The sequence below is a fragment of the Apus apus genome, chromosome 2 (assembly GCF_020740795.1).
Source record: "Apus apus isolate bApuApu2 chromosome 2, bApuApu2.pri.cur, whole genome shotgun sequence".
NCBI classification, from domain to species: Eukaryota; Metazoa; Chordata; class Aves; order Apodiformes; family Apodidae; genus Apus; species Apus apus.
In genome coordinates this window covers 33,600,580-33,628,322 of record NC_067283.1, presented here as the reverse complement: position 1 = coordinate 33,628,322, position 27,743 = coordinate 33,600,580, and the positions used below count along the sequence as shown (strand labels likewise).

Below are 27,743 nucleotides of genomic sequence, written 5' to 3'. Positions count from 1 at the left end.
TCCAAGGGAACAGAAGAAGCAGCGTCTCGCTCTCCAAGTAACTCTTGTCCTGCCCTTCCCTGAGCTAAATGAGGATACTCCCTTCAGGGTCCCAGCCTAAGCTGCACTGAGCCAAATTGATTCAGACTCCACTTTGGAAGAGGTGGATGTGCATCCACTACTACATCTTAGATAAAACAGAGATGCCTTCTGACAGGCTGGTCTCATGCAGAAAATGCTTTTTCAAGGTTAGCTGGGGTCTTCCTTAGAAAGCAGAGGTGGTGAAGGAGCTGTAGGCTCCTTCAGAGAAGGATGGTGCTTGGCTCATAAAAGGTTTCATTTCATGCTCTGGCTTCCCTCCCAGAAATGCTGCTTCCCTTTGCTGTACGTCTCCATTCCCCAGGGAGAAGGAGGAAGAAAGCACAGCTTAGCATGCTGTTCAGCATCGGCTCAGGACCAGGGAAGATGAGATCAGCAGGCTCTTTTTGAAGAGCAGATGCCATCTCCAGAGGCCAGAGGCTCAGCCTGGCTATCAGGAACAGGCACTCGCCTTGTCCACACTGCAGTCCCAAGTCCCTTGGGTTTTTGTACACTGGCTAATTACAGTGTGGGCCCGGGAGAACAACTCCCTTAATGCTGCAGGGCTCAGAGAACACGCAGCCAGAACTCAGCAGTGAGAGTTACAGAATGGCTGAAGGTGCTGCAGGTGCTCTGGACAGTGAGTGGGGACTCGGTGCGTTCAAGAACGTCAGGCTAAATGAGACCCACTGAAAGGCAGCTTTTCTCAACTTGGAGCACTAAATGAGGCCCCTGCACATGCCACCCGCAGTGCACATTGTACCTCTGACACCCCTGTCAAAGCCCCACAGGCAACAAAGCAGCACGTGGAGCACAAAGCCCAACTGGGGTAATATTTGGTACTAGCACATGAACATGGGTGCACAAGCAGGAAACACGTGTGTGTTAATGTGGAGACAATTTTCAGCAGTGAAGGATTAAGCAAAGATAAAGGGCAGATGTGCACTTGATAGCTTCCTTAGTTGGCTAAAATTCAGAGTTGGGCCAAAAATCAGAAGAAAGCAAATGATGTTTTTTCAATATTAAATCTTTATTATATACAAAAATATTTTGTTGGGAATTAACAGAATTTCACAATTTGTACATTAACATTTTGTTTGGCTGTGTTTATTGTGAAAATATTAGCTGTGAAAAAGACAACAGGGGTTTTAGAAAACAACTCACAATTTAAAAATGTCCATGTATTAGCTGACTTGATCAATATGAAGTCAAAATGCTAACAAGCCCCATCTCCTAGGCCTGCTGTACAGGATTGTATTCAAATAACAATTAGGTACTAAATCATCTTCATGTTTACATTAGAAAGTTTAGCTAATGGTTACAATTTTTGGCAGGGTGTTTTCAGCTAAAGGAGAGCAGTTTTTAAAGTTTTACAGATGTCAAATCCAGTTTAATATACAGTAAAAGAAAAAAAAAATCCCACCAGAGCTTCCAATAAGCAAAAAGAGTTGTGAGAACAAGCAGGGTCAGAAATGCACGGTGACAGACTCTAATACACATGTAAATCCAAACACTTCACCAGGGTTTTACAGGGCTTAGCACAGTTCAGGGTGGGAGAACAGCAAACTTTCTTGTATGTTAAAACCCAAGGAAGCAGCCTCCCCTTCTGACACCACAGCATGTTTATGGTACTCACAGGCAATACATGATGAGGGCCCCGGGGGAGGGGAAAGAATGTGCAACATGCATGTTTTAAAGAGGGAAAAATACATTTCAACAGTTATCTCCATATATAATTGTGTACAAAACCTAAACCAATAAAAATCAAACAGGAAAAAAAAAAATTGGCAGCCAAGAATTTTGCTGCCACCCCAACCCTGAACTGTACAAAGCAGCACTGTGCATTTTGCCCTACACTGTATCACAGAAGAGGTCAATACCGGAGAAGATTCTGGGGTTTTGGAAGAAGTTTTACTGTATTCTAGGAAAATGTTGACTACTTAGGGAGTAATACTTGGATGAGCTGTGAGGACAGCCAGACTTGCATGGACAAGCACTAGCATGGAGCTAATGACATTAAAAGGAACGAGATTAAACAGGAGACAGTATTTCCAGGACTACTCAAATTACATTAGCCTGGCAGGTTGGTCAGTATATATCCCACATCCAACCACTGCCTGGGCAGCAAAAGGAACTCCATACCTCCCTGGCATGAGTAAGGTTTACAAATACTGAGAACAAAATTCACATCTACTTTAAAGTGTAATTTATTCTATACAAGTACTGCTGAGACTTTGCTTAAAAAAAAAAAAGTCATTGGAGGTGAAATTGCTTCATAGCTTTCACCAAGCTGGAGCTTGTTTTAAATCCTGAACAGGTGAATTCCAGCCCCAGCAACTGAACCAGGAATGCAGCAGCTCAGCATGTGACAGTCTGTGGCACAGCATCCCACAACGGAGAACTCGGGTAAATTAGCACATACTGCCTGAATTGCTCAGGGTACTTACCCCTGGGTTTTATTTATGCGTCTACATGAGTGTGCACACAGATGGGTACTTCTCCTGTTTGGAAGCCAAAGCTGCCTCTGAAAATTGGTTATTTTACAAGTGTTATTTTACAACTTTCCTCATCTCCCCTCCTTCCCCCCCCTAGTATCTGTCTTGGGCCTGAAAACATAAGCTCTACCAGTCTTAAATATCAATGCTCGTATTGACCACTAGTTCCTCTACAAGACACAAGCTGAGAATCTCATACAATTCCCCTCAGGAGCTTGTTAAACATACATGAAAACCAAGACGTTTAGGCCAAAAAAGAAAGGTAGCAAAATAATTAAAAAATTGGGCCAGGACTTCACCACCTTCAGAAATGACAGTCCACCAGAGAAAGCAAATGAAAGTACCTTTTAACTATGGAAATCCTTTGAGCAGCCCAGGAGAGGCAGGGACTGACAGCTGGCAGGGTACTTAAGGCAAGAGGCCTAGCGACTACAAGTCTTTGTGTCTAATAACCAGTACCTAGACATCAATAAACTGATTTCTCACAACTTTTGCAAAAGCAGTATCAGAAGTTTGGCAATAACAATGCAGTACTTGCAGCTCTTCAGGATTTGGGTGAGGCAGGAAGCCCTACATGAAGGAAATGGCCCATATACATTTGCATGGTAGATGCAGCAGACCAGCTGTGGTTTGTCTGAAAGCTGTACCTACAGGCACGAGTGACGGGGAATCGAGCTACTGCAGGAGGCACTACAGATGTGCTGAGCAACAGCATCTGCCTCAAAGTTCAGCCTGAATGAAGAAGCAAGAGCAATAAAGACCGGATGGAAAACCAAGGAATAGGTAAAGGAAGTTTGAATTTGTGTTCACAAAATTAGCTTGTGTGAAGACAGGTAATAATCCCAGTCTCCTGATTTCTGGAGTGGTGCTCTACTTGAGCCTTCTCCACTGGTCCTTAAGCATATCAAAGATAAGCCTGGCTCCAAAGGGGAACTAGTGAGGAATTTTCTGTGTTTAAAAGTTTCATATTTATTCCTAGTTTCCTACTTCTGCATCAAAACAAACAAAAAACTGGTGACTTCCTGAACACTGAGCTGCAGGCAACTGGTACTGCAGGTCATGTAGGTACGATTTTAAGAGGAGTTAGAATTGTTCAGAGGATTGGGAAAGAAGTGTCACATTTTTAGCCTATCCAAGATGTGACAGTTTATCTAAACACAAATTCAGAAGTGATGAGCTGATCTGCCATCCTGCTCCACAAAGCTTTGTCGGGCTGAGTGCACTGCCTTGGTTACACATGCGGCTGCCCTCACCAGTGTCAGGCAGTGATCTGCTCCAATTTTACCATCATTTTATATTTGCAGAACATTTAAAAAGACCTTTATAAATCTATGCAAGATGACATATCCCGTTATCCTATTAAATTTTAATTGACTGCATCTTGCCACATGATGTAGAACCTAAAGACCTGCTAGTGTAACATTTACAGATAGCAAGGTAATCACTTGGGTACACATGCACCAAAGTATTTACATTAAAATTGAGACTGGTGCACGCTTAAGGGAATTTTGGGTGCATTTAAGGAAATAACCTATGGGTCTTGGCATACTGACTGTACTTTTATGTATAACTTTTCATTCACAGGGCAACTACAGTGTTTCTTCTATAAGTCTCTGTATGTACAGAATTTTACAGCACCTCATGCACTGTCCAAACCAGATAGAAATTACAGATAAATATAGAATTTTTAGGTTGAAATATCTGTATATTTAGAAAAATATACATTAGTAAACACAATAAACCAGGTAGAGAAGTGTACCAGTTCTAAAGTCTCACATGCAGGTACATTCCTGGACTAAGTCATTGTAGCTTAGTAAAGTGATAGCAGACATGAGCATTTTTTTGTTTTACCATCCACATACATACATATACATAGACAACTATTTGATAATTTACTTTTCTAAACTACTTAAATATTTATCTTCTGATACATACCACATATCTTAAACATTTAGCAGCATCTTCACTTCGCTCAGACACACCTATCGTTATCGTTAACAGTCAATGTAAAAAGTTTTCCTGTTAGTATTTGGAAAATGAATAAAATACATTAAATTCTAATTATTTTAAACCTCTCCCCCACAATAAGCAAAAGCAGCTGTTATGTGAAATTTTTACTTGTTCAAAACTATCCTTTCGTAGTGTCTTTCTCCCCTAATTGCACAATGTACAGGTCTCTAACACCTGATGTAGCATGCCCTAACAGGCAGAGACTGTCACTGCTACATATATGACTGAAATGGCACCATCATTCTAAGACCCTCCAAGAATGTTCTTTTTTTGAAAAAAGTAACTGTCTTTCTCATGCTAGTCATCCTACCAGGTAGTGACAAACTAAGACTATCTGATGAAAATCAGATTATGTAAAAAAACCAAACCAAAACCCACCACTACAAAACGAAACCAATTCCCCATCCCACCCCAACATTATATACCCACCAATCTGCACTCTGAGTTTTCAAGATTTCATTAGTAGATCCAAGAAGTGTGGTGTTTGGGTTGGGGTTTTTTCCCCCTTACAACCTGCATGTGGACATCTCATGAAAACCCACAGACACTTTGGTATGCTCTTTGCATGCAACCTAAGCAAGCCATCTTCTCTTATTGCTTCAGGATTGTACTTCTCACTAGCATCTACACTGACACCACCAAATCATCAGCCACTGGGCTCCACTGTGCTAACTGCTTGATTTAACAACACTCTGTGAACCTGCAGCCAAAGCCAAAGCTCGAGGCTTCTGCAAATGCATGGCTGTTTGGAGACTGCCAGCTTGGGAGGCTCTTTCAACAGTATCCCTTCTGGGATAGAAAGAGAAGGAGCATAGAGGTTTTCATGACTACACCTTGGTGCTTGTATTTCATTTGGTTAAGTAAATGTATGAAAAAAAAAACTGATGAAAATGAATTATATTTGCAGTGTGAAGTACTATGGTGTGGAAACAAGAATCTTGTCATTCCATTCATTAGGGAAGAGTGAGCTCAGCCCACTTTTGGCATCACAACTAGAGTATTTTCTAACTCGATGAAAAGGCATCAGGGAGCACATCTTATTTACAGCATATGTAGGTTTCCTATTACACAGAATACAAACACAGTTTGGTCACCTTCAGCATGTAATGCCAATAGCAAATCATTAAAATAGTCAAGCACTGGCTCTGCTGTGATTGCTGCTACATACAACACCCGATCCATTGCTCAGAGCAGCCTCTGAGCGATAGGATCACAGAAGGTATCTCCTGGGTAAGGAAAATAAGTCTCATGCTGGTGTCACTGTTAAAAGCTGTGCCCAACTGAAAGCAAAACCAGAGAAAACACATCTTGAAAAGTGTAACAATGAAACAAAGTAGTGGTACAGGTTTTCCTGAAAGAATTTCAGATTCCCTCAAAGTATCACTATAAAGAGCCACAACAATTACCTGTGCTATACAGTTTCCACTAACATTTCCCACGTAACACTGGGACCTCAAAAAGCCCCCTTGCCCATTTCCCCCCACAACAACCAACTTTATAGGCTTTTTAAAATCATAAGGATTATACTGGTGATTGAGGGTTTTTTGAGACTTACACTTTTCCCATACTACATCAAGTCCATTTTTTTCCCTTGTGCACACAGAAGTCTTTAAGAGCCCCAGGAAGCAATACTGTTCTATGGTGTGTAAGCCTCTCTTCCTTCATAAACAGTTCTGAGGAATTTGCCTTTTGATAGCATTCTGCATCACGCTTTGGTGTCAAAAAAGAATTCAGAAGCCAGGTGTCTTTCACCAGATGGAAGTTAAACAAATAGATTATTTCAGTTTAGACACCTAACCTGGTGAGTGATGGTGAATGTTACTATATACAACAGCTGACATTCTAATATAAAATACGGTCGCAAAAAGCACTAGTCTTAGTGACAAGCTAAGCTTTGTTCTCGCTCAGCAGAAATTTACATCAGCATAAGTTTTGATCTGTGAACTTGACCCTAAAAGGTTCAACCTTTAAAGGTTGGACCAGACAATGCTTGAGGTCCCTTCCAACCTGGTGCTATGATTCTATGTGATTCTAATATGAATTCTATCAATGAGCCTATTGAGGAGAGAACTGTCACTAAACAAAGGGAAATAAATATGCTGCAAAACAAAAAGCTATAAACAACATTGCTTTTTAGCAGTAAGCTTCCAATTCCCAAGCTACCTAATGAAAATGCAATTAAAAACAATGTAACAAAAAGCACAGAAATTCCATTACATCAGACTCATAAAAATACAGCAGTTGATCACACACAAATACTCAAAAAGATAATATAGAATCCAGCTAGATCTCACAGGAAATTAAGCCACAGATCACTATAAAATATAAAACAATGTCCTAAGGAAAGAAAATGCCTTGTTGGTTTTTTTTGTTGTTGGTTTTGTTTTGTTTTTTCTAAGCAATGTGTTTTCACAAGTGTGAATAAACAGTCCTAAACATTGTGTTACTCTACAAGGCTCCACATCATCAGGTTCTCTCTCAGGCTACTTTACCATTATTCAAATTGCACTGAATTACCTTGCATAAAAGCTTTCTAATGTCAGTATTTCAACAATAATGGGCTAAGAGGTTGGCTCTCAAGAACAGCCTAATAATCTGCTTGCAAGGTATTGCTTTGTGTTATTTCAAGAGACACATGTAAGGGAACCTACACAACGGTTGTTTAAATCAGGAGACATCAAGAATTTGTGGAAGATCAAGAATGCACCAACATTAAGCTGAAAGATGCTGGAGCAATGGAGCTGTGTGTTGGTTGCTGCTTTTAATATTTAAAATTCTGCCCCCGTGAAGTAGTTATTCTTTTAAGGAAGGAAAAAAAAACCAACCTAACCACAACCCAAAGAAATTAGTGTCCTTTCCTGATTAAGAGCTAGAGACTTTTGACCAGTTGAATACTGACGTTAACAAGTTTTACAAAAATTGTTTCAAGTATCCTTTTTTTAATCACAGTGAAAATGTAAGACCAAGACATAAATGTTGAAGTGAATGACCAAAAGTTTCTTAGATGAAAAAGGCAAAGGTACTAAATCAAAACATATAAAAATGCTTAAACGCATTTCCTCCATGGGATATGAATAGAAAGGTTATCTGTAAAAAGTTAGAAAAATTAAAATAAATTACATATTTAAGTACACTTTCACTTCAACATTTTTATAAAAATTCAGAACAGTGTACTTTTGAATATACACAGAGTAAAAACGCACAGGTGCCTCAGGTTGTTGTCAGTATCTACACAACATCACAACAGCCTCTTTGCTGCAGTTGATTTTATTTGTTCCTGAAGCTCCTCCTGGGGGATCTCAATATACCCAGCTAATAGGGACCCACTGGGGTTCCAGCCTCAGTCTCTCGATAGCTGTCTGCAGCTTCTCAAAGGCTTTGTCAAGGTTGTCATTTACAATGGTCAGATCAAAATAGTGGTTGTACGCTCTCTGGATCCGTGCGCTTTCATCCACGGTTTTTTTCAAGTCGGTGTCCTGTGAAAGAGATTTTAAAGATCACTAAGAAAGTAAGACTTGGCAAATAAATCCACATACAGACCTACTGTCCCTTCATTACTTACTGCAACTATTTAAAGCTATATACTGAATATCTTTAAAAAAAAAATAAAATAAAAGCATTGAAAGGGCTGAAAATGGTGTGAGCTGTGCCAATAATGTTCATACAGCAACCAAATGTTTGCAAACCTTGCAGCTTTTAAGAAAGTCAATAGAAGCACACGTGTGCAAAATGAGCAGTTCATTTTGTACATGCAACTGATGATCCGATCAGAATAACATTAATGCTGTAGGAATGACTGAGTCCATCAGTTTTGTAACTGTATTTCTGCACTTTTTTGCTTCCTGAGAAAGCACTAAAAATCCAAGAATTTAAATCAGGATGAAAGACAACAAAAGACTTATTTCTAGTAGAATAAAGCTCTAGAATACTTACGGCTTTTAGAGGCTCCATTTTAGCCTCACTCACCTGCCGTCAATTCCTCATTTGTAAACCATTGCTGCATTATTTTAGTTCTGATATGAGCTGCAAAATGTGCAGGAAACTTATATTCCTACTTTGTGAAGCCTTCATGAAGTGCTGCCATTGAGCATTTTTTAAAAAAATTCTTAGAAAACTCCTCTCCACTTTTGGACAAAGCAATTTTTTTGTAGGCAGTTATGAGATTTGTCCCCCTGACAATATAGTTATTTTCGTATTTTCAAGTCCTGACACAGCTATAAATAAAAAAGCCAAAATGAAAATGTTTGTGAGTAGCCTTTCCTTCACAGTAAATGAGGCAGACAAGCCAAGGTAGCACCACAAGAGCCAGAATTTTTGCAACAGAATGGCTTAGGATGCTAGAAATCATGTAGACAGACCCACCAGCAAGCAGAAAATACTTAAATGACATTTGTTTTTCATGTTTTCAGGAAGTACAAGAATATAAAATGGGAAATCATACTCTTTATATACATGTGCACAGATGTGATTTAGAATCTGCGAAGATATATAAATGTGTATGTTAAATATAACTATTCTCTTTATTACTCATAAGGATAAGTAAAACAAAGGCAAGGATGTCCCGTAGGAAATCAAGTATTAGGAAGTGCAGGAAATTATTTTTATAATTAATAGGTTTTTTTATACTGGTCTGGGTGGTTTTAACCTTGCCTTCTAGCATATGCACCACAAAATGCAGGGTTCATTTGGGGCAAGGAAGAGGAAAGGCAGAGCACCCACAGAGATACTTGAATCTATAGTAACCAGAATCCATGACTAGGGCTGAACAGTCTCTCATGGTTAAGCAAACAGGATCTCCGAGATTTGAAAAGACAGAAAGGAAGGACAGGAAGGACGGGCAAGACAGAAGGACGGGCAGGACGGAAGGAACCCAACCTTCATTTTATTGCTCTGAATACCCTATCAACATTACACAAGATCTTCCTGCTATCTAAGCAGCAGCACTGTTGTTGTGAGTTGTCAGCAGACTGTGGCTCTCTCAGAAGGGGAAGCTGCACCCCTGAACACAGAGGAGAGTCTTCTCAGCTGCTCAGTGGGGGGTTTTTCTCTTTGGTTCTACAGCTGGGGAAGTTCATGCCCATACAGAATATTTATCATTGCTGCACTGGCAAAGCATGTCTCACAAAAGGAGGGAAAATCTAATGAATAAAACGTGTCCCTTTGCTTTACATGACAAATCCAAGGAACTTAAGGGGAAGAGAAGCTATTAAACATTTCATTTTTGGGCAGCTCTCAGCCATTCTCAGTGCAGCTGCAGGAACAAGGGCTGGCTGCATTCTGGTGGTGGTGGGTTTTTTATGCAGGCTGCAATATCTTTCCTAAGGATTACAGATTCCATTTCTAAAGGATATCCATATTGTAAGACAAACCTGAAAAAACTTTTTGGGGAGAAAGATGGGGAAAGTGAAGGAAATATATTTACACATCAGAACAGTTTCCACCATGAGATATCTCCCATTTGCTGCAAATATTCAAAGCTGACACTCCCCAAAGAACACATTACAAGTAGTTGTTGTAATCAACACTTCTCTGTAAGAGGTCCTTTTTTAAGAAAGAAGCAATCTGCCTTATAGATAGTATTTTATTAACTTCTGCTAAGTAACCGGCAAAAGTCTTGCATGACCTTTCTTAGAGACATTACTTTCAGAACAAATTCCATCTAAAATGAAATGTTGAAATGAAACAAGTGAAAAAAATCTGAAAACATCCTGTTAAAAGCAAACTAAATATGAAATAATCTGCTTACAGTGAGAAGTTTGGTTGTAATTCCAGCATCTACCACCGCCTTGTGCATAGCACGCAACGTCTCCAACTCTGGAGCGGCAATAAACACTACATAGGGCATGAATTCTGAAGTCCTCAATATTTTCAGAGCCTAGAAGCAAAGAAAAAAAACCCTAAGTCTGAGAATGACTCACCATATGTCACCATTATGTAAGGGGCACTGCAAAACTTGTCTGTTATAATGGGCAAAAACACACAAGCAAAGATTCTTATTTTTATTTTAGAAACTTCTGCACTGCCACAAATGCAAGAATGCAGTTGATAGGGTGAACTTTGAACCAGGTAAGAAGCCCGTGAATTTAAAGGCAAACCTCTTCAACATTGTGCTGTATTGGGCTTGCATGGCAAGATTTGGGTAGCAGAGAAGCTACAGGGATGGCTTCTGTGAGAAGCTGCTAGAAGCTTCCCCCCTGCCTGACTGAGCCAATGCCAGCTGGCTCCAAGACAGACCCACCATGGGCCAAGACAGAGCCCAACAGTGATGGTGGCATCACCTCTGGGATAAGATATTTAAGAAAGTGGGAAAAACAACTGCAACAGCAACTACAGCCAGACAGACAAGTGAGAATATGTGAGACAAATAACTCTGCAGATACCAAGGTCAGTGAAGAAGGAGGGGGAGAAGGTGCTCCAAGTGCCAGAGCAGAGATTCCCCTGCAGCCCATGGTGAAGACTATGGTGAGGCAGGCTGATAAATGGTGAGTGACCTCTCCCTGTCCTTATCTTGACCCATAAGCCTTTTATTATATTTTCTCTCCCCTGTCCAGTTGAGGAGGGGCATGATAGAGCAGCTTTGGTGTCCAGCCAGGGCAAACCCACCACAATACTCCTACACTTGTAGCATTAACATTTTAAATTACGTACCTGTGGATTCACATCTAAGATACAGGTCCTTCCTGTCTGAACAACTTCAAGGATGGAATCAATTTTGGTGCCATAAAGATTTCCTTCATATTCTCCATGCTCTAAATATCTGCCAGCTTTAATATCCATTTCCATTTCAGCTCGTGACACAAATCTGTATGCTTGCCCATCCTTTTCATCATCCCTTGGCTTTCGTGAAGTAACTAAACAAAATATTTAAAATAAAAATTTACTATTTTCCTTTTATATTTGCAATATAAATAGGAGACTGGACTGCATATTATGTGAGGGAGACACATTCATATACAATTATCATTGTTCCATATACAGACTAATTATTCTAATGTCACATTCCCCCCTGTGCCCTTAATTTGTATTAATTCCCTATACATTGCTTACTCACCCATTTGCTTATTTCCTTTGTATTACTCCTTCCCACTTATTCATTTAATCTTTGTAATTATTCACTTAATAAAATAATTATTTAAGTGACTAGAAAATCAAATGGAAATGTAATTCTCAAATGCCAAAAAGGTATTGCTGAACATAACTTCACACACATCAAAATCTGCCCCACTCTGCCCCCCAAACCTTATCACACACTTCGCTCACAGTATTTGCCCTGTTATTCAGGGTAGAATTACCTGAGCTAGCTATAAAGAAACCTTAAACATCAGAAGAAGTCCAGGCACTCTAGCAGAATCTTAGTGGAGGGCAGCTAATGCTGCCTGCCAGGACAACTTACCCTTTAAAGCCAGGTATTTTCACTGCAGAGAGATTAAAGCAAATATTTAAGTAAAACATTAGCAGCTAACTTGGGTATTGTCTACACTGCTCAGTACAGACATTATTTAAGCAAAAAAGTGAAAAGAATAAAATAAAATATCAAATTATTACCAATTTTGCTGTCCTATCACTGTATTTGCTCACTACTTGCAATTAATTAGATCTGAACACTAGAATCTATTGAACATGACAGTGAATGGATCCCTTTGGTAATACTTGTATCACCACTTGGTGCCATATCACTGCTTGGTGCAACTTGGTGGTACAGGCAGAAATCATTCTCCTCCTTCCAGGGATTATTATCAACTTCATTATTACAGAAAACTTAAGTCCCAAGAGAAATTATCTTCTGAAGTTGTTAGCAATAAACATGTTTCTAAAATACCTAGTTTTAACCAAGAAAGTTTAAAACTATAATGGCTAATATAATAATTAAAAAAAAAATAAAATCCTATCAGCTTGAAATAAATTTCAGAGAATGAGCTTTAACAGTTTACAGCCAGAAGATGATGTAACAGTTCAGCTGTCCACATTGAAGGAAAAAACACAGCACCATGTGCTGGATTAGAGCTCAGCACCAAGGATATGCTTCTCCCCATAGCAAAATGGATCAGTTTCAGCCATTTTCAAAAAATAATCCATCAGTAAAAACAAATCACCCAAATTCACCCTTCCCCCAGAAAACCAAACCCCACACATAGTAATTTGTGAATAACCAGGAGAATTTTCTTCTAATCAAAGAAGCTGAGGTCAACTAAGACTACTGATTATCCCACCTAAAACCTAAATATGAAGTAGAGAGGATATTCTATATGCAGCAAACTATGTACTGCATGTGCATGATTAGATAGTCAGATTGCTAGGTTGGAGAGGTTAATTTTATGCCTCTGAAGGGTTTTCAAGAGCTCCAAGTAAAGGAATTTTCACACTGTGTTGCACTACTTTCATATATATATATATATATATATACACATATATATAAGCACCTATATAGCATTTTGGAGAAACCACTAATTTTGAGGGTTTTTTTGAATGGCATAAAGCATTTTAGAAATAATAAAAACTGTCTTACTATTCTGCCATTATAAAATAGAAAGATTCCCAGTGGAAGATTTATTTTTAAAAGTAACACTGAGAAGTCAACTTTGTTATCAGTCACACATACCAATTCTTGGTGCTCTGGCCAGTTTTGGCAGTAGAGATTCAGGAAATAAGACACTTTTTCTCTCATGTTGCACAATTTATTTTAAGACCTTTTACTCTTCCCCTATTACTAGATCTACTTCTTGCCCACCGATAACAGAACAGAAGAAATTATTCTTCAAATTCTGAAAAGCAGGTGGCAAGACAGTAATAATGCAGCTAGGGTGGACTTATCTGGTCAGCAAATAGGAGGGGGCAGTTAAAAAAAGCATAAAGACCTTAAGAATGAGCAAAGTGACCATCAGGAAGGTAGGCAAGAAAACAATACTTCAGTAAGGGATGATGTTTTTCTGAAGGTGATAGGGAGAAAAAAAGGAAGATCATGGGCTTGAGGCTAGATGTATTAAAGCATCAGATTATCATATGAATCTTGGAGACCACAAACACTTTAGTTTTACTGGAAGATTGTTGCTTTTCCCTACATTTCTAATACTAAAGTGCCTAGATTACTTCTACAGATGGAAAACCATGGAGCAGACCTGAGAAACTCCACCGGCTCTTCATTACAGAAGACTGCTGAGGACTTGTAGAATCTCTTCAGTAACTGATGGATACTGACACTGAAGAAACCTAACAGACTGGAACACTGCACATACAGTAATTGTTTTTCTGCAGCATCAGCAGCACTTAACTGCTACTTCAAAATATTTTCACTGTTATGACATGTTAGTCCAGCTGTCTGAGAAGATGAAGAATCACTTTTCCCACTCTGTACAATTTTTATACTCTGACAAAATTACTGGTTCCCTGAAACACTGAGATAATAATCCCGTATCTTCCAGATAATCAGACTTGAAGTACGATACTACAATAGAAATGCTGACAACTTACATGGCACTGTAGTTCCAAACCTAGTAGGATTCAGTACTATAAACCTGTTCTTCAAACTTCTTCGCCCCACTCCTTGGGCCCCAATTAAGACCAGTGTTTTCCTCTGAAAAGGAGGCATTTTGGCTACTTCCTCATAGATCTGGATTTCATGGCGATCAAATTCTACATTGAGAAGTGTACAAAAATAATAATATACAGTCAGTACTGTAAGAAAAAATTCTAAGCAGTCCTGCTATGCATCAACAGACCACATGTGAATATAAATAGTACTCAAAGGGAATGAAGTTTGATACAAGCTTTCTTGTTTTAAATTGGTATGGGAATAAAATAGTTACCCCTTCATGCACAGCATAAACTCAGATTATTACCTTTACTTCCAAGGAGAGAATTCCAGATTGTTCAGAATGGGGAAATTGTGATTAATAATTAGCAAGTTATCATGGAATCGCTGAATGGTTGAGGTTGGAAGGTACCTCTGAAGGTCATCTGGTTCAATCTGACTGCTCAAGCAGGGCCCCCTGGAGATGGTTGCTCAGGACCATGTCCAGGCAGCTGTTGAATATCTTCAAGAAGGAGACTCCACAACCTCTCTGGGCAAACTGTGCCACTGCTCAGTCACCCTCACAGTGCAAAAAGTGCTTCCGGGCACCTGCTCTGCTGTTCCTTGTTGCTTCTGGTCCTGTCACTGGGCTCCTCTGAAAGAAGACTGGCTCCATCTTCTTGGCACTCTCCCTTCAGGTATTTATGCACATTGGTAAGATCCCCCTGAGCTTTCTCTTCTTGAAGATGAATAGTCCCATGTCTCTCAGCTCTCTTGTCATAGAAGAGATGCTCCAGTCCCTTCATTCTCTTTGCATGTGCATGCCCCTCTTGGGGTGGCCTCCCCAGTGATGAGTAGAGGGAAAGGATCGCTTCCCTCAACCAGCTGGCAACAGAGCTTTCACTATTTTTTAATACAGCATTCTCCTGTGACTTTCAACTACTGAGAGATGTACTCAGCACCACTGTATCTTCACTGGTCACTATTGCTTTTAAACCATAAAAAACTATCTTATCTGCCAAATTTATAATAAAATATTTTGCTGCAAATCTTTCAGTTTTGGATACAGTAGACTCTGTAAGAACTTTTATTCATATGTAATAATAAGACATACCTGCATTTCTTGTAGTGAGATACATCATCTTTTTCTTTTTTTTGCTGCTTATTGTTCCACAGAAAGGCCCTAGGAATAAATATTAAGACAAATTCATTGTTTCTGATAAATGTGTGTTTCTGAAGCTTATTTACATTAATATATGCAAGTTTAGACTAATTAAATTTACAAGGACTATTTTAGAATGTTATACATTCTAAGGCAGATGATGACATCCATTTTCATATGCATCAAATGGCACAGTAAAACTGAAGACAGAGAAAAAGATCAGTTTTTCTAGAAAGCTTTGTAAAGAGCAGCACCAAAAAAAATCCAAGCATGTTTAATTTATTTACTTTCAGTGCATACTATCAAAGCATAATTAAAAAAGAGCTAATTCTTATACTTTTCCCACCTCATTTAGTTTTATATCACAGGTAGCAAAATTAATTCATATATTTATGAAAACTAAGCATGGCCTTTAGCCTTTGTCCTTCAGTCAAAGCCAAAATATAAAATTAGCATTTTGCAATAGTCTCTGTATTCTCATACAGCAGTTTTCTAGTATCTACGAAGTCAGGAAAAGCAAAACAGTTTAATCAGAGAAAAATCTATTCCTGAAATTCATTAAATCTCACCTGAGTTGTCCCAATCCCTCCTAACAAAGGCCTTTCTCTTCTCTTCCAGGAACTGGCTAGGAATAAGACCTGCACTTCCTCCTTCTTTGACATGACTAGCCTGGAAAAAAAATATTAAAAAAATCATAAGTAACTTGTGAGAAGCATTTTTCTCGTTGACATGGTGTTGACTGACTTTCACACTGCCAGAGTTTCTCAATAGTGAGCATTGATACATTTACAACTGAGACTTAGAAATTCAAATTCAGATGTGAACAGCAAAATTCCGTCTTACAGTAACAGTGTCTTGCCCTTAAGTATTAAAGTTCAGGAAATTTAAATAAAATAGACAGAAGTCTCATTACTGGTTCCTATTAAGTTAGTAAGCTCCTGTGGCCAGAAAATTTTGGCATCAAAATCCTAAATGGAATTCCAGGGCTCCAGACATTGAACTCTCAAGTGACAAAACTCAAGACTTTCTAGTACACATAGTACACTTATTTTGTATTCTTGAGGCACTCCAGTGCAGTGTATTAACTCCCATTTCACAAGAAGTGAATGTCACTAACACATGCCTAATAATGCCTTCAAGCTTCTTCCACTAAATAACTACAGATTATAAATCTTAGTAACTTAAGAATTCCTTAAGATTCTCTATAAAATAATTTCATGGCAAGCTCAATTCTCAGCAAGCTGAACACATACATACACACAGTTACAAAATGTTGTACACTTCGCCATAACTGGTTGGCCTATCTCTTGCTAACAGCATCTGTTTGCTTTTACCTATGGCTAAGTGATTTCTCACAGTTAGCAAGTTTTCAGTAACAGTGTAGCATGTCTAGAAAACACAAGGAAAAACTGTATTTTTTCTTAGTGGCACAGCCTGTGTAGCAATACTTGCAACACACAATGCTGGTTTAATGCGTTTCATTTCTGCCACTGCTTCAGTGTTTAAGATTTGTTTCTCCTGGACTCCCACAAGTTCCAAGCTGGAGAATTTGAAAAGCAGTTCAGAAGACAGCATGTAAGCCACGTGTCAAACTACTCCAAAGCTTTGGAGTGTTTAACTTCTGAAATTCATTAACTTGGCAGTAATATATTTTCTGCTTTTCCTTCAGACTTTGTATTCTCTTTCTTTCTGTTACTACTGGCACTGACAAGCCAAGGAATTCAGCAACAGTTGTTGATGTATATTCAGATATTTTTATTGCTTTTAAAGCAGTCATAAATGTACATTGCTCTCAAATAACATCTGAATCACTATTGCTTGTTGTCTAGCAAAGGATGAGCAGTTTAGGGGCGGGAAGGGAAATTAATAATGCTAATCTCTTTGCACAGATTGCCAATGTCACTGGCAATTTTTTGTATCTTGGTTGAGAGAAGTGTCTTAAAGGTTTGCTCCTCCCACTTTCAAAGGCATTGGTGATGTTTATGACATGTATAGTTTCTTGAAAAAAAAAAAAAAATAGCATAAGCATTTCTACTGAAGGACTTAATGTAGAAATACAACCTTAAAGCAGTATGAACTTTTAATACTTAAAATAGTGCCAAACACTTTGATAAAGAACATGCATGTAACAGCTCACAGACACTGACAACCACTGTGGAAAGAAAAAGATACAGCTTCTCCAAATAGCTATTCTCACCCCTCTTCAAATCCACAGGGTTAATTTCCCTCTCTCTCCTCAACTCTGAGAACTTGGGTAGGGGTCCACTTCTTCCACAGCTGCTGTCAGGGATAGCTTACCACAGTTAACATAGTCAACCTAAGACCTTCTGCTAAAAATTGTTGACTTAGACTGATTTCAGAACATCTAGGCTTAGGATACAAGAACAAATCAATAGTAGTAATAAGAAAATGAGTTACATATTTATAATATTCAATTTTCTCTAGTATTTGGATTGTTAATATCTTGACATTAGCTTGAATTGGATTACGGTGTAAAAATTTTCTCTTATAGCTACTGTTAAATGAAGGTAGATGGTAATTGAAAGAATTTATTATTATGGCAACTAGTGAAGCTTTTTGTTTTGTTTTTAAATCTTTTTACCAACCTGCCACCAGTTTGGATCTTCCCGGTTTACAATCTGTAGAATTTCTCCCTTAGAAAATTTCAAACCTGCTTCTTTGCATGGGATGAGGTTGTCATTATATGGATTATAATCAAAATGACACTTCACAAAAACCTGAAATGTATAAAAATTGACAAAGCTTAAACATTATGAAATACACTATTACTAATTTATCTATCAAACTGAAGTAATGTCTTTATATCTACAGCACAGAAAGTTTGACAAGTCACATTTGGCAAGTAAAATACAATATTTGGAAAAAAACTGACAGATACCAGCCGAGAGAGTAGAAATAATCAGCAGTGCAAACCTTGGCTGAAGGAGCCTCATGATAAAAATAAATAGCCAACTGTTCTATTTGGACAATGTATAACAAGACACTTATTTTTGCGTTTCACTGTATAAAACTCAGTATTCTGACTATAAATAACTAAAAAATATTAAAAAAAATTCTCTGAATGTGAGCCCTGTCTTCAAGGCTTGTGGTATCTTAAGAACTAATTTTGCCATAAACTCAGTGTTTTTAAACAAACAAGGTATGTGACTGCTTAAGACTCAAATTTGATGCAGGGGGAAAAACAGTAAGTTGCATTGGTAGAATGGAAACAGCAAAGGAAGCAGTGTGCACCTGCCTCAAACACAGCCCGTTCCCACAGCATCTCATCAGTGTAAGCATAATCTGTTACTGTTGTGAGCGTTAAAACCTGCAGCAGTGTCTTACTAGATGTTGCAAATGCACAGTTTAGAGCAACAAGTTACTTCTGCAGTGGAGAAATCAACAGCCTACAGCAACAATGATAGGGAACAGCCACCATCCAAGTTCCTACTGAAGTCAGCGACTTCAAGCTCATCTCTTGAATTCTGTATGCTTCTGAATTCCATGAAAGGTTACTTGGACTCTGATCATGTTACAAACACATGCAGTTCAACACAGTTTCCTGGGATCATGACTAGGTCATCAGAAGTCACTGGATGTCAAAGTCTTGTGCTTAGAAGCACAGACACTTACCAATCTTAGATACTAATCACAATTTTTAGGCAAGCGTATTAGGTGTGGTATTAATCTACGGAATATACCTATTTCCAAAAGGTACTTAAAGGTAAACACAGATATCTACATTTTAGCATTTCTTTTAGTATTAAACACACAAAATAATAAAAGTATTTCTAATCCAGAATCTCAACATAATCTTACGGAATAAGGCACGAAGCAGAAGTTCTTTTGACAGAATTGTTACAAATGTGCTACTGACCTGTTGAGGAATAACAGTATCTCTGTAGCTGGGGAGAATCTTCAGAGTGACACTGCCACTAATATTTTTCAGCAGTTCTTGCAATTCCTTTGGATTGTTTCCAACCTCGTGGCCATTCACCTCTTTAATAATGTCACCTACATGCAGAAGACCTTGTCGATCTATCATCCCACCATGAAGAATTCGTGCTATTACCAGGTCATTGTTCTCAACTCGAAACGTAACACCCTGAAAGAGGTATGTGACACCTAGTTTGCCATTGTTTAACTGCAATTTTATTTTACCATTTTCTCCAACAGAAATACACAGCTATGGGATATCCTGTCTACCCCAATGAAAACAGACAGTAATAGTTACTACAATTTAAGGGTTTCTAATATGCAGATAAGAACCAGGTGACACAAAAGTGTTTCAGACAAGGTTTTCATACGATTGCACTACACAATCCTGTCATTTTGCATCAGAATCAAACAGATATTGTGTTAGTTATGCCAGCAAGTCAGTCAGCCTAGTGACTGCCTAGTCATTATCCCTTCTTAAAGAGAACAAGATGGAGAATACACAAATATCTTATTTCAACCTGATCCTATCACCCACTAAATTATACAAAGTAATAATGGAAATAATTAAAATGTAATGCAAGAAATCAGGAACACACAGATGTTTTCACTTGCACTTTAAATTAAAGACACGCTCATCTGCAATTATTTACCAGTGGTTCTCCCGCTCTTTTGTGAATTCCTAGGATACGAATAGCATCTACTGGAACAATCTGGTTGTTCACTGAAGAATTATTGACTTCTGGGCTAGAAGGTGGTGAATCATAACATTTTGAAGCCACAATATCATGTGCCTCCAAGAGTGACTGCAAAAAAGCAGAAAAAGCCTTTTTTAAGTAATGAAATAAGCATTTACAAAAGGATTTAGTGAATAACCACTATAGCTACCCTTTTGGGGCCAGATCATAAAACTCATACTTCACATGAAATGGAGCAAAAATTGACATACAAGTCCTCACATGGCCTGACAGCCTACTGCCCTGAAAAATATGCTCTTGTTTGTAAATACAAATGCTTCTTCTTAGGGAAATACAGGATAAAAGTAATGAATTTGGGAGGAATATGTGATCTTGCAGGGAAGAAGATGGAAAAAGGAGTACCTAATATAGTCTTTCAGCTAACAAGACAGTAACTGAGCAAACAGTTAAAGTAAATGAACAACCCACTGTGAAAAAAAAAAAAAAAAAAGAAGATAACTCATCACTAGATACTTGTATTTAATGTAATAGAAGTTTCTTCCACAGCAATTTAGATAATTACAGGTATGCAAGTATTTCTAGCAATCTACAAAACGAGTGCTTTCTGCTTGTATAATGCCAAGGTAGAATCCTAGCACCAAATGATTCCAAGTTGACAGAATTCACTTTCTGGAAGACAAGAGCTCACATCTTATAATTAATGGTGTTTTCACCAGTCCACATACACAAAGAGCAAAAGGAGGAGACCCAAATAAAGATAATAATATTTGGAAAACATGTCCATTTAGACTTGATTTTCTTGTAAAATATAAAAGATTTAAATAAAAGATTCATAAGACAATACATACAGGTAAAACAAGATGAAACCTGTAAAATTAGACAGGCTTTCTGTTCTGAAGAGGAAAAGGGACACCTTATAGCCACCATATAAAGTAGTGAAGAGAATCTCACTGACAGAAAAAGAGGGAAAGAAGTAAGTAGAGGAGATGCATACTAGGCCTCAAACAACATGGCTTTGTTTCAAACAGTGACCCAATAAAGTTGGATCACTGAACTGGTGTCAAGTAAGTAGCTAAAGAGAAGTCATCAAGGAGAGGTGATTATAAGGACTATCACTGATAGAGACATGCACATGCAAACTACGAGAAAGCAGAGCCGGTAAAATATAAGCAAATGTAACAATTTTGCTATGCAGTTCGCTCCATTTTTCTGTAAGCCACCTTGAATCTAAAAGCTGTGCAACCACATTAGTTCAGTGCTAAGCTTGACCTGCAAGCCATCAAAGTGTCACAAACCTGAGCAGTCATTTTAGTCTGCCCACTACACGATAACCTCACTGATATTTCACTTGGTATTACAAGGAGGTACTAATTCAGCAATTCTGCCCCTGCCATTAAGCCTGTAACAACAGTAGTTTATTGTGGCTGCTCTGACACTGTGAACAGAAACCAAATCAAACTGAATAGGAAAAAAAAAATAACGTATTTAAAACAAGCAGCTGTTGGATGGTATCAATTTCTAGTTCTTCATTATCCAAGACACATCTAATCCAGAAAACAGAAGAATAGATCTCTGTTTGCCAATGTTTGCAAGCAACATTTCTGGATCTTTCTAGATTTCCAAAATGAAACTAATTAGCAGCAACTACATGTTTTAACACATTACCACTGACAAAACCAGGTAGATAAACCAGTATAAGTCCAATTTTCTCTTTTGTTCATATGCTAGAACAAATTGTTCCCAAACTTAGTTGCCACAAACCAATAGATTTCTCGTGGAGCCTTATGCATAACCATGCCTGTACAGCTCCCTACCCTTGACAGTAATATAATTTACAAATTATAATCTGACAGTCAAAAAAGACTACTAAGCTAACAGTCTGTGTCATCCTTTTCAAAATAACATGCTCTGTAAGATTCTTCAGTTCTTAGATCTGATCCCATTCCACATTCTGATCCTACTTATTCACTCAGTTTTATGGATAAGCATTAATTTCATCAACTACTACTTAACCATTTCTCGATTACAAAATCTTTTTCCTGCTATTTACATGATGGCTGAGTCACAGAAGGACTAGCAAGGACTATACATTACTGGCTACAATTATAAAATTATTTCTTTAAGAAAAGTACTTCATTGGTTTCCTGAAAACGAGCCATAGTTAATCTATTACCTTCCCATCCCTAACTCTTAATTCTGGAACTCAAGAAGCTATACCAATTTTTGGAGACTGTTTCCAGCCAGCCAGGTGATAGCATATAGTCCTGAAGAACACTTAAACAAAGTCAGCTGACAACAGGGACTATGTGTCTGTGTCTACTGTTGAAATGCCCTCCAACATTTTTGGTCACTAACAGTTACTTTCCTATTTCAGTAATATGGTTGAGTGATCTGTGAAATAGCTGCACGAACTTCACTTTTTCCTTTCTTATGGTATCAGAAAAAGTAATATCCTGCACTCCTGCAACTTAGGAAATCCCATGGAAGCTGACCTTTCCCATAGTGGCACTAGAACACTTATAAAACCACTGCCAAAGTCTGCAAAACAACATGGACTGAATAATCAACAACGATTAAATGGTTCAAAGTTTCATACATACAGCATACACAAACAGGATCAGCTGACTATCCAAGATTGGCTATCTGTAGAAAGGTTCTCACAGAAAAAACAGCAATGCAGCCAGAATAAGGGATTTATAAGAACTCTGCCTATTACACAATCACAGAATCATTAAGGTTGGAAAAGACCTTCAAGGTCATCAAGTCCAACTGTCAGCACTACAGCCCCATGATCACTAAACCACCTCCCAAAGCACCACATCTACCCATTTTTTTTAACACCTCCGGGGCGGGTGCCTCCACCACCTCCCTGGGCAGCCTGTTCCAATGCCTCACCACTCTATGAAGAAATTTTTCCTAATATCCAATCTGAACCTCCCCTGGTGCAACTTGACCCTGTTTCCTTTTGTCCTTTCACTAGTCCTAGGGAGAAGAGGCCAACACCTGCCTCACTACAACCTCATTTCAGGCAGTTGTAGAGAGCAATGAGGTCTCCCCTCAACTTCCTCTTCTCCAGGCTAAACAATTCTAGTTCCCTCAGCCTCTCCTTTTAAGACCTGTTCTCCAGACCCCTAATCAGCCTAGTTTCCCTTCTCTGCACCCCCTCCAGCACCTCAATGTCCATCCTATACTGCAGTGTCCAAAACTGCACACAGTGCTCAAGGTGTGTTCTCACCAGTGCTGAGTATAGGGGCAGGATCACCTCCCTGGTCCTGCTGGTCACACTATTCCTGATGCAGGCCAGGATGCCATTGGCCTTCTTGGCCACACTGCTGGCTCATGTTCCGTCAGCTGTCAATCAACACCCCCTCTGCTGGGCAGCTCTCCAGCCACTCCTCTCCAAGCCTGTAGTGCTGCCAGGAGTTTTCGTGGCCAAAATGCAGGACAAGACATTTGGCCTTATTGAAACTCATATAACTGGCCTCAGCCCACCAATCAAGCCTGTCTAGATCCCTCTGCAGAGCCTCCCCACCCTCAAGCAGATCAACACTCCCACCCAATTTGATGTCTCTGCAAACTTATGAAGGGTGCAATCACAAGAGATACCACACAACGGACATGCAGTCCTGTCACAGACAGTATGGCTTCTTTATGCAAGATACTGTCATAGAGTAATCAATAAACTTATAACATGTTGACTTCTTTATGGTAGTTTGCTGTGGCTGTACTTATTTGACAGATAAAATAATAATTTAAAAGTAATTAAAAATTCAGTAAATATTAAAATTCCAAAGGTCTATGCAGTGCTGAAGCCAAGTTCAAATTCAAAATACGTTTTTCCTAAAAAAGTTCTCAGCACAATCTATACCTGTTATGAAGCTGCCTGCCCTACGTGGTAACTATTTCCCCAACGGTGATCCAGTAGAACAATAAAATTAAAAATTGGGGGCTGAAGTGGGGCAATACACAAAAGCAAACCAATTCTATGTTCTTGAATTCAGGACTCCTTTCCTAACACTTAAGGCCTCAGAAGTACTTAAAATGTTTCTATTCCTCTTTTATGCATTATATATGTGCTAGTCTTCTCTGATAACACTGTTTCAATATTAGAACATAATAAATGGACTACAGGTCTCTAACTTACATGTGAAAAGAAGACATTTTTAAAGGCTGTTCTGGATAAGTGAGGAAATAATTTAAGATCTTAGAAAAATCAGGGGGGCTAGTAAGAAAGCATGAGTATGTGGGGCAAAAAAAACCCCATAAATTAAGATCTATCCAGGAGGCAACTTAAGATCACTTTTCTAAATGTAATATTTTAAAGGGATGATTAGCCATTACAATTACAAAACTAACTATTAGAATAAAATATTGTCTGCTTTTCAGATCAAGTATTTTATTGCCAATAGAATCTACTATTTAAGATCAACTGCTTGCATAATTCTTGGAAAGGTGACGGAAAGTGAACAAGTTCTTCCATAAGCAGCAAAAGCGATTTTTCTTCATGTTTAACCAAGAATGCAGTACTTTCAACTCCTCCCTTTTCCCTCAAGGCAATCTCTCTTACCACTCCTCTACCCTGCTCTCCTGCTACTGTCTGGCAAAACTTGCTACAGCCTTTTCTAGGCACAGCATGCACCAGCTGGCTATTCAAAACGTACTGGCCGGATGGCCAGCCATCCATACTGTGAAACTCGTAAGAACTTATCATCTTCCACACTTTGACCCCATACTAGTGTAATCATATACACACCATCAGCCAGCCCCTCACCACTGTATCCTCTGTATAAACACGTATAAAATAAATTCTGTAATTTGGTATTTTCAGCACTACATGATATGTTCAAATAAGCTATTGCACTGATGACTTGTACACCACATTTCATACTTACACGCTGAGGTAGGTTACATCTTTAAGGTGACACCATGATAAAGTGGCACCATTAATTTGTAAAATACAGAGTCAGCCTCTAAAACAGTTATACAATAGTGTCCATGAAACTTTAAAAGAGTCAAGTCAAGATGGCTTCTTTATACATTTACTGAACTGGAGAAGGGATGCAAATTACATTTTCTGTAATTAAAAATTACATTGTACTTTGCTTTCCTCTTTACAGGTTGCTTCTTGCAGAATTTGGAATATGCCTTCTTGCACCAAATGAAGCAGAAAGGACAGCACTTATTTCCTGAGTATTTAGTTCATTTTCTGTTTCCTTTTCAGAGACAGAGACATACAGCCTCCTCAAGCCTTATAAAGAATATTATATCTACTTTTTAGTCTGAACACCTCACAACAGGCACTTGGAAAATAATAAAGAAAGAATATTAAAAAACCAACAAAAACAGAAACAAAAAATGCACAAGGTAAAGCTGCTTCAGACTTTTTTTTTTTTTTAACTATAAATCTGACTGAGTGAAGAACAGGTTAGTTCTCCAGGGCAGCATTAAACTATCTTAACCATCAAATAGTCTTTTCCTTTCATACCTAATTCTTTCTGTATCATCCAGGTTTTGCAGTACATGGAGTAGGGAGCTGTTGAAATAGCTTACTTGTCTTGAATACGCACGACTCACTCAGCAGTATAGTGAAAGAAGCAACATGCAATCTTGTTGCTTGTATGCAATAATCATGACATGAATTTTTAAACTGGGTTCCAAGGAAGAACCAACAAACTGTGAACCAGTAAGTCTGATGTTGATAGTAAACAATTTAATAATAATAAAAACCAGAATAAGTGGACAAAACAGATCATGGGAAAGCATCAATATGCTGTAATAAAGGGAAGTCATGCTTCTCAAATGTATTTAAGTTCCTTGAAAGAGTCACCAACCATGACAGAGAGGCAGTTACAGTTGATAATAGAGATCAATTTCCAAAGGGCGTTTGATGGATTCTTTTACCCAAGTCCTTTAAAGAAATAAAGCTACTGTAGGATAAACAGTAAGGTTCTCAAGTGGCCGAAAATATTAGTTAAAAGACAGAAGAGCTGGGGCAAGGAATATAGTATGGGTTTTCACGGTTTGTGTCACCAGAATATTTCCCACAGGCATCTGGACTCAGTTCTACACCTGCCAATACACTGATATGTCAGGTAAGTGATCTAAGAAATGGGGATGATAAGAAAAATGACAGGGTTTGTTGATGCTGCTGAACTATTCAGGAATAGAACTGATTGTAACCTGCAGGAGCACTTCATGAGCAACAAGGCAAATTAAATTCAACACAGACTGAAAGGGAAAATACAATCCTAATTCAACATAATAACTGACAGACTCAGAAGTGCTATCTCAGAGGTGCAAACAGTACAAAACCAAACCAACCAAACAAAAAATCTCACTTCTCTGTTTACTGAGCCTAGACGTCTCTCTTCTTTACTGAGAGGGTGGTCAAACCACTAGAAAGGGCTTCCTAGAGAGGTGGTTGATGCCACAAGCCTGTCAGTGTTTGGTAGGCATCTGAACAATGCCATTAATAACGTGCTTTAACTTTTGGTCAGCCCTGAAGCGGTCAGGCAGTTGGATTGGATGATGAATGTAAGCCCTTTCCAACTGAGCTATTCCACTCCATTCCATTCCATTCTGTTCTATTCTACTCTACTCCATTCTATTCACCAGCTGTTAAAAAAGGCAAACCAAACACTAGGAATTTTTAAGCAATTAGTAGGAAATGCAGTGGAAATCATGACACCACTTCATAAATCTATGCTGCTGTGAATGACTCTGGGAAGCTGAATACAGCTTTGCTTCACTTCTTTTAATTTGAGACAGAGCAACATACCTATGCAATGAGGTCTCTCAAATCATGAGTAACAGGGAAAAGCTGATTAAGAAAAACTGTTCACTCTTCCTACACAAGAGCAAGAGGATATTAAGTGAAACTGACAGGAAACAGTCTGAAAAACAAAAAAGCACAGTGACCACTCTGCTGGGGGACATTATGAATGCCAGATTTTTACATGGGTTCAAAGAACCAACTGAACAAGCTGACGGAAGACACCACCACAGCAGGGGATGACACTATTTCTCACTCAGAAGTCTTAGCAACAATCACTAAATCCTCACAAAACATTTTGGAAGGTACCACTGTTGGCTAGTCCTAGCCTTACAGTCTAAACTAAATGCCTGCTGCTGTGGATAGGGAAAGAAAACAGAAGAGATACGTTAAACAGACATTTAACATACAATTAGGAGGCACTAAGAGAAGATCAGAGCAAAACTGTAAGGTTAATGTAGCATATATGCAATTTCAAGTCAGTTCTTTATAAATAAAATGACAAAAATGTACAGGAAATGGTGTAAATATTGGCATTTTTGTTCACCAGCTACTCTGGAACTTTTAAATGTGTAAGTTGCTTAAGCCTGAACTAACGCAGTAACTGACACCAGAATTATGTTGTGCCTCTGTAAATATGACCACTGAACAGGATTGAATGCTGGGTTTACCTTAGTATTGACTATTCACTCCCATTAAAATTAATATTTTATCTCAGTCGCCTACAGGACATTTCCAGTCTCCATCACAAAGATTCTTTGTCCAGTTGCTCTCTCGTCTTTGGTATCTCTCTTCAGAGATCATTGCTACAGTGCCTTTCAGAGTCACTCTTCAGCTGAAGTTCTTCACTTATCAAGTCCTTTTCATCTTTTGATTCATCCTCTTGGACTTGTCAGCTTTAGTTTCTCTATCTAACACAATGGATCTTTGTCAGGCCTGTCACTGCACCAGGTGGTCCCCAATTTCAATCTTTTTGTATTGTAACTACCAATTCCTTCAAACGCATCCCCTCCTTTTCCAGTATCAACTACTGCTAAGGGATCAAAGATTGATTTGAAGGTTTATTCACCAGTAAGCCTCCAAATTACAGTCTTTGATCCCTTGG

At 38.5% G+C, this 27,743-nt stretch overlaps 1 protein-coding gene across 2 annotated transcripts in view; it reads right to left on the bottom strand.

The window, feature by feature from the left end:
* Nucleotides 1-1,066: 1,066 nt before the first annotated feature.
* PALS2 (protein associated with LIN7 2, MAGUK p55 family member) overlaps nt 1,067-27,743 on the bottom strand; it is a 59,817-nt gene continuing 33,140 nt past the window's right edge. For both annotated transcript variants that reach the window (XM_051610892.1, XM_051610893.1), the window contains exons 4-12: nt 19,822-19,974; nt 19,110-19,337; nt 17,839-17,970; nt 15,802-15,901; nt 15,185-15,253; nt 14,031-14,192; nt 11,211-11,413; nt 10,309-10,437; nt 1,067-8,038 (exon numbers count right to left, since the gene is read on the bottom strand). In XM_051610892.1, the coding sequence (XP_051466852.1) occupies nt 7,862-8,038; nt 10,309-10,437; nt 11,211-11,413; nt 14,031-14,192; nt 15,185-15,253; nt 15,802-15,901; nt 17,839-17,970; nt 19,110-19,337; nt 19,822-19,974 (1,353 nt within the window). In that variant the 3' untranslated portion in view covers nt 1,067-7,861. The remainder of the gene's footprint in view (nt 8,039-10,308; nt 10,438-11,210; nt 11,414-14,030; nt 14,193-15,184; nt 15,254-15,801; nt 15,902-17,838; nt 17,971-19,109; nt 19,338-19,821; nt 19,975-27,743) is intronic.